Below are 12,678 nucleotides of genomic sequence, written 5' to 3'. Positions count from 1 at the left end.
AGGGAAGTTGGTCATCATGAAGGACCCCATTTTTCAGGTTGCTCAGGCAGGAGCAGTGATTCTTCAGACAATACAATCCTTGGATTAGGATTTAACACCAAGCTAAGCGTTACCCATTAGATCATTAATTTAGCTCCTAATCTGCTTGATTCCTGGGTCGTGAGAAGCTAAACGCCCCTGTGCCAGAACTCCTGCAGGTGTCCGTGCCCCCTGTGGCCTCTGAGCCAGGCCACAGTGGTGTTACTTACAGAAGCCTGGCTTTTCCCCCCTAGGATGTGGGAGGGAACCCTGAGCTGGGTGACTAGTGTGGCGAGGAGCACAGCCGGGCTGACTCTGGGCAGGAATGTGGATGGACCAGGCCTTGGTGTCCGCAGGCTAAAGGTATTGCACTTGGTTTCATTGAACAATAGGCTCCAGATGCGAGGACTGTGCTCCGGGCTTCTTTGGCAATCCCTCTGATGTCGGAGGGGCGTGTCGGCCTTGCCACTGTCACCACAACATTGACACGACAGACCCAGACGCCTGTGACAAGGAGACTGGGAGGTGCCTCAGGTGCCTGTACCACACGGAAGGGGAGCACTGCCAGCGCTGCCGCTTCGGCTACTACGGGGACGCCCTCCAGCAGGACTGTCGGAGTAAGATGTGCACTCGTTGTGCCGCTTATTGGGGGGTTTCTGCTTTCTTCTTCATGGGGGATCCCCTTCTTCTGGTATTTCTTTGCTTTGGGAATACACTTGTCCCTTGTTCAGAGAGGTAAAAGTCCTCTTTTGGCAAAAGAAAGATGAGACTGATCTTTTTCTTTCTTTCTTTTTCTTTATATCCTCATTTTCTAGCAGAACTGAAGTCTCAAGGTATGACTCGGTGCCTGAGAGAGACAACCAAAAGGAAAACTGTGTAGCTGATCCATGCCATCCAATAAAGTGTATTGATTTTATGCAGGTTCTGCCCAGGACGCTGCTGGTTGGCTAGGACTTGGAGATCCTCGATGCCTACTCTGGCCCATGCCTTGTTGGCCATTGATGGACAGAGCCTCCGAGGTTGAGGAAAAGAAAGAACCACCAATAACATCTCTCTTTCAGAACTTTCTTATTTCTCTCTTACGAGATCAGGGAGCATTGCCTGCTGTTCCTGTGCACAGCCCCAGGCCCCGTCTTTGTTTATGCAAACACGTGTGGAATGTTGAGGACCTGCAGGGCTGGATTCCTTCAAGTCTTTCTAGCTTAAGGGCTCCTATCTGCTGTCTCACACATCCATTACTGCCAGCTCCCTGCCAAGAGTTTGAAATCATTAAATGTCTCAGTTCCCACGGCATATTTTTTAAATTATTTCTAGTTAAATCCTCAATTTAAAAATGGTTCACCAGCAGCTTATTAAAGGTGCATAGTATTTTGAAAATTCTGCTAGACAGAGCGTGCCGTGGTGCACGTCTGCCTGGGGAACGTCAGGGCTGTGCAGAATAGAACATCCTCAGAACCTCTGAAGAACAGTAGCTGGAGTTCCTTGTGTGTATGTGGTGTTTTTAGTTTTTTTTACCACCTCCACTCTTTTCACTGCTTATTTGCATTTCCAGGTTGCAACCTGGAGAGGGAACATCTTAGCCCTTGGGAGGTGGCTAGCTCACTTGCATTGCCTGTGTAGTTTATGAACGTGACTGTGTGAGTCAGTCTGGTCGTGTTCTTTTTCCAGAGTGTGTCTGCAACTCCCTGGGCACTGTGCAGGACTACTGTAACAGTTCCGACTGCCAGTGCGACAAAACCACCGGCCAGTGTCCGTGTCTTCCCAATGTGGTCGGGCAGAACTGCGACCGCTGTGCCCCCAATACCTGGCAGCTGGCCAGCGGGACTGGGTGTGAACCATGCAACTGTGATGCGGCTCATTCCTTCGGGCCGTCCTGTAATGAGGTGAGGTGCTGTGGGGGGCGGGGAGGCCTCAGGGCTGAGGAAAGATGCCTTTATGAATCCAGGGGACCGCTGTTTGGTGCCTTTGTGTCAGAGAGAGGAAGGCTCCTTCCTGGTGGCCCAGCCTTTCTTGCCGCAGGACCCACAGCTTGGCAAACACAGCACAGACTGCCTGTCAGCCGTCACTTGTTCCCCTCGGCTGGGACATCACCATACCTGGAGGCCCCATCTGATGCAGCCATGGCCTTTTAATAGAGGGCCCTCCCCCCCCTGCTGCCGACCCACATTAGAAGGTCCCTGGCTGCTGGATCAGACTGCTTCCTTAGCCACATGGCCTGAAAGGCAGCCCCGGCAGCACTGTCAGAGCTGCTCAGGGACACACCCTCGGGAAGGAAAGGAGGGCTACCCGGCAGGTGAGCCCAGGGGCCTGTCCGTGAGGTGAAGAAGCATGTAATGAGATGTGATGTGCTCGGCACAGGGGCTGCTAGCCCCTGGCATCCGGGGCAGAAGTAGGACTCTCTCTCCAGTCAGGGTGTGGAGGCCTCAGGCCAGCTGCTCAGTCCCATTCCCCTAACTGGCAGCCGGGAAGGAGAGCGTGACGGGCGTGTGCCCTGCAGCCCACTGACGGAGACCTGTTTCTGGCTGCAGTTCACAGGGCAGTGCCAGTGCATGCCTGGCTTTGGGGGGCGCACCTGCAGCGAGTGCCAGGAGCTCTTCTGGGGAGACCCCAACGTGGAGTGCCGAGGTAAGGCCGCGGCGTTCCCGGGCTGGTTGTGCTCAGAGTGGAGGGAACAGCTTTGTGTAAACTCTAAAGTGCAGCGCACATTAAGTTGTCGATACAAACTCTGTGTTTAATGACAAAATGAATTCACGCTCATTGGTTTAAAAATCTAACAACCTAGCCCTGCGGAAGTGTGGGTAGTGAAAAATGGACCTGCTGTGTTCCTCCTTAAAATGCTTGTTTGTCTCTGCACAGACTCACACACACACACAGGTATCACAGATACACAAAATTGCTTCTTAAAATGCTTTTCTGCAAAATGCTTATAGCAGCCATGTATTTCGATAAACTGGTAAACCCTCAGCATTGGTACCATGTGCAGTGACGGGGAACTGCAGGGCACAGTCACGGGCGCCTTCATGCCCAGCAAGGCAAACAGGACAGGCACTCCAGGTCTGTCGATGTGAACAAAGCCCAGACTCCTACCGAAGCTTCTGGTAGAATAGGACTGGGAGAGAGAACCTGACATTTTGTTAAGAACAGAAACCTGTTAAAATCCTGTGAATCATTAGGATTGCTCAAGTCTTATGCTGTAGCAGTATATATTTTTTTGACCTGCCAGATTACTTTTCAGATATGGGAGTAAAAACATTTACAGAAAAGATTTTATAAGATTGTGTCTATTCTGTTTTCCTATTTGGCTTTCTTCCCTATGTTTTAAGTTTACAACTATAGATAAATATCTTCTGTAGTTTCATACTTGTTCTTTGATATCTTTTCTTTGTTACATATCTGAAATTCTGGGTCCCTGTTGGACTCTAAATCTAAAAATTATCTTTTTCTTTCTTTTCTTTTTTTTAATTTACAGAATACTTTATTAGTTTCTGTAATCAAACCCAGGTAGATGAAGACCTTACATATTTAATACAGTGTATTATCCCTGTACAAATGGAAAAAAAAAATTATGTTTAATGTATCTTTTTCTTTTTTGGGTACAACCGTAGTGAGAAAGTTAGCAGTACATTTAGTTTTCTCCTACCGAAGGTCACAAACCCAGATATTATGTGTTCTTTAAGTCAACCACGGTTCCTGCACAGCAGGAACATTTCAAACAGTGGACAAGACCAGAACAAAGGGCATATGACCTGTTTCTCCAATTGAGGCTTAGCCAGAGGACTTGGACCAACATCTTAAGTTAGGTTAGGGTTTGTTCCACAAAGGACATGATGTTTGCTGTGTCAATAAACAAGTGCTTTTTCATTCATCGGTCCTCGGTCCAGATGTTGGTTTTAATGGGAGCTGATTTTCTCACTACCATTTAATGCCCAGGACATGCCATGCACCACGTGCGCCAAGATATCTCCTGCGAGGAAAACCCTGCTTGGAATCTGGTTTCCCCAGAGTTCTAACCGCTATTCTGCTACACCCCTCAATCTTGTAATGGCCCTAAGGTCCCAGCGGCTTGATTTCCCCCAGATAATGGCTCTATCATTGCTCATAGCCCGATTCTATTAGCATGTGTCACTGGGAAAATTGTGTTGGCTGCCAAAGCGTTCTGACCTTTTCGCTCCATCTCAGCTCAGTTCGCATGAAAAGCCTGTGACTGGAGCCAGAGTCCATCAGAGAATGGTCCATTTAGTACTCGGATCTTTACCCTTTATCTTTAAAGTCTTAGCTCGCAACCTGCCAGAAAAATTGTGGCGTAGGAACAGTGTCAGTTTTATTTGGGTCAAAAGTTGATCATGCTTTGGAAACTTTGCAAAGAGCAAAAGCAACGAACTGTTTGCCAAACTCGTTGTTTTACCCAGAAAAAAGGTCAGTCCATTACATAAGAAACTTGGGGCCCAGATGCCTCTGACACCCTGTGGAGGAAGCTCTTGGTTCACAAAGCGTCCAGCGGGAGTGAGGAGTGACTTAACCCCGGGCAGTCCCCGCCGCCGCAGAGCCCTGTGCCGGGAGGCAGTAGGAGCAGGACCAGGGCAGGGACCAAAAATGCAGAAGCAGATGGAGGCGGGGCTCTCCGTGTGCTGGGATGTTGTCACACATGGTAATGGGAGGACAAGAACTTGAAGGGACTGGACCCCCAGTGATCGCAGGGACAGAACGGTTATCATTGGAAATTAGAGGGAACTATGAGGAAAGAATGCGACCCCTTTTCTCACATTACATAATGAATCACCAAGTTGTCTTCAACTTCAGATCTTCTAGCCGAACAGGGCACGGATTTAGACTTTGGTGCCACCTCAGTCACAATAACCTTATAGAAAGCTGGGGCCCTCGCTAAGCATTCTCCTCGTGGGGAAGAAATGCCGTTACGTAAAAGACAAATCAGTAGAGGCTCCAACATATAAATTGTTGAATGTTCCTATTGTCCGGGCGGGTTGAGGCGCTTGGCCGATCGTGCCAAGTCTGAACAAGCCCACCACTGTGCTGGGATGGAGAGAGAACGCGCCCGCCCACGGCTGACCATGTCAGAGACAACCTCAGCCTGGAGCTCTGCGCCGGGCCCCTCGGAGTCCACGGGTCAATGAGGAATCTCTCTGTGGACCCAGAGAGAGCAAAGAGTCGCGCGTCTTGGGAAAGGCCAGTGTTCATTCCACCCGGGCAAGCGGGAAATGTGGGCCAGAGGTGGGACGCTCTGGGCAGTGGCCGTCATGCTTGTTTCTCATTTCACATGTTTTTAGTGGAAAAATGAAGTCCATTTCTTTGGCCGGGCATACATTTTTAGAATGCTTGTATTCCTTTCTCGGCCTGAGATTCATTTACAACCCCTTTATCCTTTATTTATTGTCAGTGTGACTCAGGAAATCAGATTTAATTTGGTTCTTTAGAGAATCACCATACTCTTGTTAGTAGAGGGAAGGGTTGTATTACATAATTCTGGTCACAGGGCATGGTCCCTGAAGAGCTGGGCTGTGCCAGAGGCAGGCAGACCATGACCAGGTGCCAAGTACAGCTAACTGTCTGTCAGGTTTCATTGGGCAGAGCTGTGCCCATGTGTGACAAATTGTCCAGCACTGCCTTCACACTGCAATGCCAGAGCTGAATAGTGTGATGGAGACCAACTGGCCTGCAGAGCCTAAATATTTACTATCTGGGCCTTGATAGAAAAAGTTTGCTTACCCCCGGACCAGACAGCCAGCTTCTTTCTGCAGGTGAAGTCGTAGTCACTCTCCAATTTTCATCCCAAAACCGAAGTTATATTACTGAGGCTAGAAAGGAGGCGGGGCGGAGGGAGGGAGAGGATGTAAAGCAAAAAACAACACATTTAAGAGATTAAAAATTTTAGGTTTCCTGCCCTTACAGTAGAATGGAAATGCCGAGGTAAAGTGTCAGTAAACTTTTGGGCATGATTCCTGGAGTCCCGTGTTACTTTGGGACAAGGTTGCTGGCAGAAAAGAATGGACCCCGTTTCCTGGTGGTTGGATGTAGCACCTTCCCTGGCCCTGGTGGGTTTGTTTCGGAAGGAAAGGTAGAGAACCAACACAGCCCTGAGCGCGGCCCACTGGGCCTGCAGGGCGTGGACACACGAGACAAGCTGCCACCTGAACGGGAGGCGCTTGCAGGCTCTCTGGGGAGACGGGGCAAAGTAGTGCAGTGGCAGGAGCAAGAAACCTGTGGCGGAGACCTTTTTCCCTGTCAGAGAGGCCAGACCAGCAGGAGCTAATCGTCGGGCCAGGTTTCATAGAAAAGGTCAGCTCTAGTCGTTGACGGAGCATTTGCCGTGTGCTGAGCGCTTTTAGGGATATGGGATGCAAATTCTTGATTTTATCCTTAAAACAATTTGTGAGTGAAGTGTAATCTCCGTTCCACAGTCTAGAGCTCTCTCAGGTGCAGAGAGGTGAAGTGATTTGCCCAAAGACAAATGCAAGTGAGGACCTGCTGTGATATTTAGAGAGAGAGAATTGTTGTTCTGGCTAAAGGACCGTAAGGACAGCATGTAGCAGCAAGACTGGGGTGGGAGGGGTCCCCTCAGGAAACGGTTTCACTGGACAGAGTCATGGAGAGATTCGGTTTCACCAGATTGTGAAAAGCCTTGTATACCAAGCCATTGAGGCGGACTTCCTTCAGTGGGCAGAGGAGGGCTGGAGAAGTGAGGAAGGATATGAAAAGCAGAAAGATTCTATCTACTGACAAAGAGGTCCATTGGTTGTTTCCCATTCTCGCATTGACTTACTAGGGTTTTTTCCCCCCCCCAGGCCTCAGTATCTATTAAGTGGTGCAATACTCTTCATTTACCTACCTTTCAGAGAGCCTGTTTGAAATGATAAGAAAACTTAGTAAAAGTGGAGGAAATCTACTGACCCCGTAACCAAGAATATATTTACAGATGAAGGTGGAATTCTTATGGCCCATTAAAAATGACTGTCTCGTTTTCAAAGTGCTGTTCTTCATCATCCTGCTTGGTTCACTTTTGCGATATACTCTCTCCTTCTTTCCAAGAGAAAGTTTTTGATCCTCTGACCCCAAATCCCGTTTCTTAAAGCAAGGCTGAGCCACAGGTCCACCTGGTCGCCTCTCCCTTTCCCTTGAGAGAGGGGAAAATCCACTGGCGCTCATCCGAGATGGCCTGCACTGTGCAATGTTATAGATGCCCGTGAGTGTAAGAGATGATTGGAGCGTCTCCTTCATAGTATGTGTCTGCGAAGTTTTAAATTGTCAGGTGAGAAGCAACCTTTCCACTTCAGTCAAAAAATACTCTTGGGGCGTCTTTTTACCCGGTTGGAGAAGCAATTCTGGAACAATAGGCAGGGAAGGAAGCACATGTCCTCAGGAGCGTTAGCCGTTTCCCAGCTGCAATTGGAAATGAAAACCTTACGCGTGTTAGACATTTGGTATCTTTTCAGAGAGAGAGCAGAATCAGTTTTTCATTGATGAAACTGCAGTCCAGCCATCTGTGAAATTTGACTCTACTTTTCAATTGAAGGAAAGGAATGCTGGTCAGTTCAGCCTCACTGGTCCTTGTCTACTGGAAATAGCTGAATTCCTGCCGGCCCTTCAGAGTACTGCTCTTAAAGGGACAGGATCCAGAGATCAGCAGGAACAAGAATAGGTGTCACCCCAAATTAGATGGAGTATGGGGAAAGAACGTGGCTGCTTTTTTCAAATTATGTAGTTAATTGCCAAAAATGTCCAGTGGAATCGTTTGTTGAACAGAATTTTAGACCTCCTGTTGCCACATTGTTAGCAATATGTTCATGGAAAGACTTAAACCATAACCAGGTATCCTCCTTATGGGGGAAAAAACATGGTTATGTAAAAGACAAATGAGGAAAACCTTAATCAGTTGCCTCCCTTACACGCCCCAACCGGGGATCTAGTCCACAACCTAGGTATGTTCCCTGACCAGGAGCAGAACTCACAACCTTTTGGTGCCCAGGCCAACACTCTAACCACTGAGCAACACCGGCCAGGGCTATGACCACTCTTTTTTCTCTTCATCCAATGGAAATGTGATCAAGCAACACTTTGAGCAGGAGACCACCTGGTGCTTACATGGACACAGAAAGTAATAGTAATAAAAAGCATTTACTGAGTGCCTCCTGTGAGTCAGCTCTTCCCTGAAGCACTTTAGAATTAAGTTATTTCATCCTGAAAGCAATCCTATGAGTTAGGTATACTCATGACTCCTTTTTTATAGATAAAGAAAACTGTGACTCAGTTTCCTTGCCACCCAGGGTCACATTGCTGGGGTGTGGGGATGGCAGGGTTCACAACCCGGCAGTGGATCCCACAGGCTGTGCTCTGACCTCGACACTGTACTGTGCAAACTTGCCACTCCAGCACTTGGGTGTAGGTGGCCAACAAAGGCAATGAAAACAACCAATAATAGAAGGCAGGATGTAGGGAGAGTCAGATGCAGGGTCCCAGGCCGCAAACACATCTCTCTGGGTTTGGAGGATAGAGGTGCTGTGAGCAGCTCTCAGGACGTCAGTGAGACTAGGTCTAGACCAGTGATGGCGAACCTATGACACGTGTGTCAGAGGTGACACGCGAACTCATTTTTTTGGTTGATTTTTCTTCATTAAATGGCATTTAAATATATAAAATAAATATTAAAAATATAAGTTTTTGTTTTACTATGGTTGCAAATATCAAAAAATTTCTATATGTGACACGGCACCAGAGTTAAGTTAGGGTTTTTCAAAATGCTGATACGCCGAGCTCAAAAGATTCACCATCACTGCTCTAGACGCTAGGCAGTGGTTCTCAACCTGTGGGTCGCGACCATTGGAAAACACATATAAAGCATATCAGATATTTACATTACGATTCATAACAGTAGCAAAATTACAGTTATGAAGTAGCAACGAAAATAATTTTATGGTTGGGGGTCACCACAACATGTGGAACTGTATTAAAGGGTGGCGGCATGAGGAAGGTTGAGAACCGCTGCTAGAGGATGTTTCAATTAGGGAGTCTTTCAGAGGCAAGTCATCGCTATTGGCCCAAGAAGATTTTATAAAGGCATCTGAGAGAGTATGGGTCTGTTGTGCTGTGGTCACCGTTGACATTTTAGGAGGATTATTTTCTTTTTATAGAGGCGTGTAAATGTCCCTCGAATGCCTGTACCAGAAATGAGGTCAGGGCCTCATTTGGCAAAGACAACAACTCCAGTTTGCAAGTTAACCCTGTGCTCGGTGCTGAGAATGGAAGTAGGGCCCTGGAATCCTGTCCAGTTATGGAAATAAGACATTCGGGTTGCTTTTCATTAATCCACACCTTTTCCCAGAAAGGATTTAAGGCAGAGCTCAGATGTGTGCACAGGTTTTTTGTTATTTAAATTCTATGCAAATACTCAGAAATGTCAAGTGTTGACACAAAAATAAGTGTTTCACCTGAGATTTGAGACTGTAAGCCAGGGGTCAGTGGCACAAGCGTTGTGATGAGTAATCTCAGCCACCGTCCACTGGCCAGTCTTCCTCAGCACCATCAGGCTCTGCCTAAGATGCAGCCCGCCCAGCCAGGGAGAGGGTGCGACTGGAGTGGCTTCCATCACTGACCTCTCGAGAGCCTGTGCTGTGAGCGGTCATCACAGTGGCAGCTCCCACAAGTTAGATTGTACTTAGTAGAAAGCCTTTGAACTAGATTCTTAGGATTCCCGTGACTTGTTTCGGATTTAGTTTCCTTTTAATCAAGTTTATTGCATTTCGCCAAGTATTCACCATTCTGTTTCGTGACCAGGTAGGGCGAGGTGTTACGAGCTGCTCTTCAGTGTTGTATCTTAGGCCAGATGCCTCCTGGCATCAGGAAATCACCTGACTTGTCTGTCCTGATAGGGTCTAAGGGAAGCCCCAGTAAGAGGGAGGCAGAGGCAGGACAGAGCTTAAGAGCACAGACTCTTGAGTTGCAAAGGGCTAAATCTGAACCCAGTTCAGCCATTTCCTTGCTGTAAGACCCGAGGCAGGTCACCACAGGGTTATTGTGAGGGTTCAATGAGACAATGCATGTAAACTGTTTCTACAGAGCCCGCACAGTAAGCATAACCTTGAAAAATGTGCACTATATGGCAGCAAACCCGTTGCAAAAAAGCCATAATCTACTTTTAAAACCTCTCCACAGAGGGACCGATTTCAAATTATCATGGGAGAGGGCAAAGAAGTGATTCAACACAGTGCACCGAGGCCTACCAGGGGTGGAAAGCAGTGGTCACTACCCCCCACTGCACACAGCTACAATTCATTGGGCATAACTGTCCTTTTTAAATACAGCTTCCACCCGGCTGGTGTGGCTCAGTGGTTGAGCGTTGACCTAATCACATGCCTGGATTATGGACTTCATCCCCATTAGGGGTCATGCAGGAGGCAACCAATCAATGATTCTCTCTCATTGATGTCTCTCTCTCTATCTCCCTCCCTCTCTGAAACCAATAAAAATATATTTAATACTAAAGGCAAAAAAAAAAAGTGCACTATTTACTGTTATGTTACGAAGTGGTCAGCAAGGACTGAGGTAATGCAGGGTTTGGAGGAAGCCGCTGCGGTCTCTCCGGGAAAGCTGTGGTCATGGATGATTGTCACCTTGCCACTGTGACGGTGACTGAGGGTTCTGAATGCCAGCCCTCGTCCCTGGGGTTTGTGACCTAGTAGATCAGCTAGCACTGCTCTTTCCCTTCTAGCCTGTGACTGTGACCCCCGGGGTATTGAGACGCCGCAGTGTGACCAGTCCACCGGCCAGTGTGTCTGCGTCGAGGGTGTCGAGGGCCCGCGCTGTGACAAGTGCACTCGAGGGTACTCGGGGGTCTTCCCTGACTGCACACCCTGCCACCAGTGCTTTGCTGTTTGGGACGTGATCATCGCTGAGTTGACCAACAGGACCCAGAAGTTCCTGGAGAAAGCCAAGGCCTTGAAGATCAGTGGTGTGATCGGGCCTTACCAGGAGACTGTGGACTCGGTGGAGAAGAAAGTCAATGAGATCAGAGACATCCTGGCCCAGAACCCAGCTGCGGAGCCGCTGAAAAACATTGGCAGTCTCTTTGAGGAAGCAGAGTAAGTAGTGAATGAGCGTGCGTGAGAGGTCAGTGTTGTTTCAGAGCTGGCTTGGCGTGGGGCTTCCATCAAAGGCATGGCTAGTCCTGTGAGTGAAAGCAGATGCTGGGCCATTCATTTCCCGGCAGTCTCTTCTCTGGGCCTTGGGTGTGTGTGTGTTGGCACATCACTGGGGACCCAAACTGTGGAAGCTGCAGTATAGAACGTGCATGTGATACTCAGCGTTCCTCCTTGCAAATGGTGCTCTCAGGCAGCTGCACGGCAAGAACACTGGTTTCGGAGACCGAGGACCCCTGAGGAGTCAGCCCGGTTACTTGCCAGGCTGTGAATTTGAATGACTCACCTATTCCTGAGCTGCTTTTCTCCCCTGTGGAGGAGGGAAGAATAATGTTTGCCTTTACCTTATAGAGTAGCAAAAAGAGTGATCTCTGAAATGGTTAATGTAATTGCAGAAATCATTATAAATATACATCGTTTTATATGTTTTGCAACTACCAGGGAAATTCCATTACCACAGATAAGACTGTTATTTCCGCTGCTCAGCCTTTGGTCCCCTGGAACAGTGCTTCATTCATCCAATTATAACAATTCCCTGCAGTGAAAGATCCTCCTCGTAGCCCTCTCTGGGTAATCACCTCTCTGACGGGAGAGTTTATTTTGCCGGTGGAAGCAGAGAGCTGAGTGGTGCCAACTCCGCAGGTCCATGCTTCTCCTCGCCATCTCTCTCCTGCTCTGAAACGTTCCAACTACCTTTGCCAAAAAGGACCCCCGAAACCAGCACAATGAGATCTAGGCTGAGGAACAAAACAGGAAAGGGCAGGAAGCATTTGTTTCCCCAAATGCTGTTTTGTTTTACTGCGGATTTCACCATTTGGTGTGAGCAAAGGGAATGTTTCACAGCTAAATCCTATACATTGAAGTGATTTTACATTAGGACAAAACGACAGTAACATTTTTTTTATGGGACTTTAAATCAGCATCTGTAAGAAGCCAGATGGACTTTTCTTCTTGACGCTACCTGTGAGTAGCAGGCAGGGAAAACTGACGTTAGCTCATGTACCTGGTAGAAGGTCCTTCCTAGGCCTTCTACATTCAAAGTCCCTTGATGTCAAACCTCAGGTTTTGTGTCCAAGACCATGTGGTTGACCGGACTGCTGGGAAATGTCCATGTGGGGCGATAATGCTTTACTGAGGAATTTTGCCTCATGAAAAGGCTGGAGCGGCCCAGCCTCCTAACGTAGCGATGGGTTTTAGAAGGCTGTGTGCTGAGTGCGAGTCCATTTAGGAAATGGTTCTTGGCCTTGGTCTCATGCAGCTAAGGAAGAACGAAAAACTGTGGTGCCCTTCAGCCTGTCGGAGGAGCGTTTACATTCCCGGAGCAGCTGTTTTACCCTCACTAGTCAATTCACAGATAGATTGTAAGCACCTCGGGGAAACTGGTTTCATGAATCTTTTCTCAACGCAATATACAAGGATGCAAGTTTCAGGTTCCAAAGTGGCATTATTTAAAAATGTGCAATGTTAGATTTTTAATTGTCACATTGTATGAGACTTACGAAATGAAAGCCTT

General features: G+C 47.9%; 1 protein-coding gene across 1 annotated transcript in view; it reads left to right on the top strand.

Annotated features, from left to right (window-relative positions):
- Positions 1-12,678, top strand: part of LAMB1 (laminin subunit beta 1) — a 74,812-nt gene that overhangs the window by 41,767 nt on the left and 20,367 nt on the right. The window contains exons 22-25 of the mRNA XM_070424670.1: positions 411-635; positions 1,687-1,901; positions 2,547-2,643; positions 10,739-11,108. Coding sequence (XP_070280771.1) covers positions 411-635; positions 1,687-1,901; positions 2,547-2,643; positions 10,739-11,108 — 907 coding nt within the window. The remainder of the gene's footprint in view (positions 1-410; positions 636-1,686; positions 1,902-2,546; positions 2,644-10,738; positions 11,109-12,678) is intronic.

Source organism: Myotis yumanensis, unplaced genomic scaffold (genome assembly GCF_028538775.1).
Source record: "Myotis yumanensis isolate MYYU_CA2020_CCGP unplaced genomic scaffold, mMyoYum1.0.hap1 SCAF_9, whole genome shotgun sequence".
Lineage (NCBI taxonomy): Eukaryota > Metazoa > Chordata > Mammalia > Chiroptera > Vespertilionidae > Myotis > Myotis yumanensis.
The sequence above is the reverse complement of the archived record's forward strand: the minus strand, read 5'-3'. Positions and strand labels throughout refer to the sequence as shown.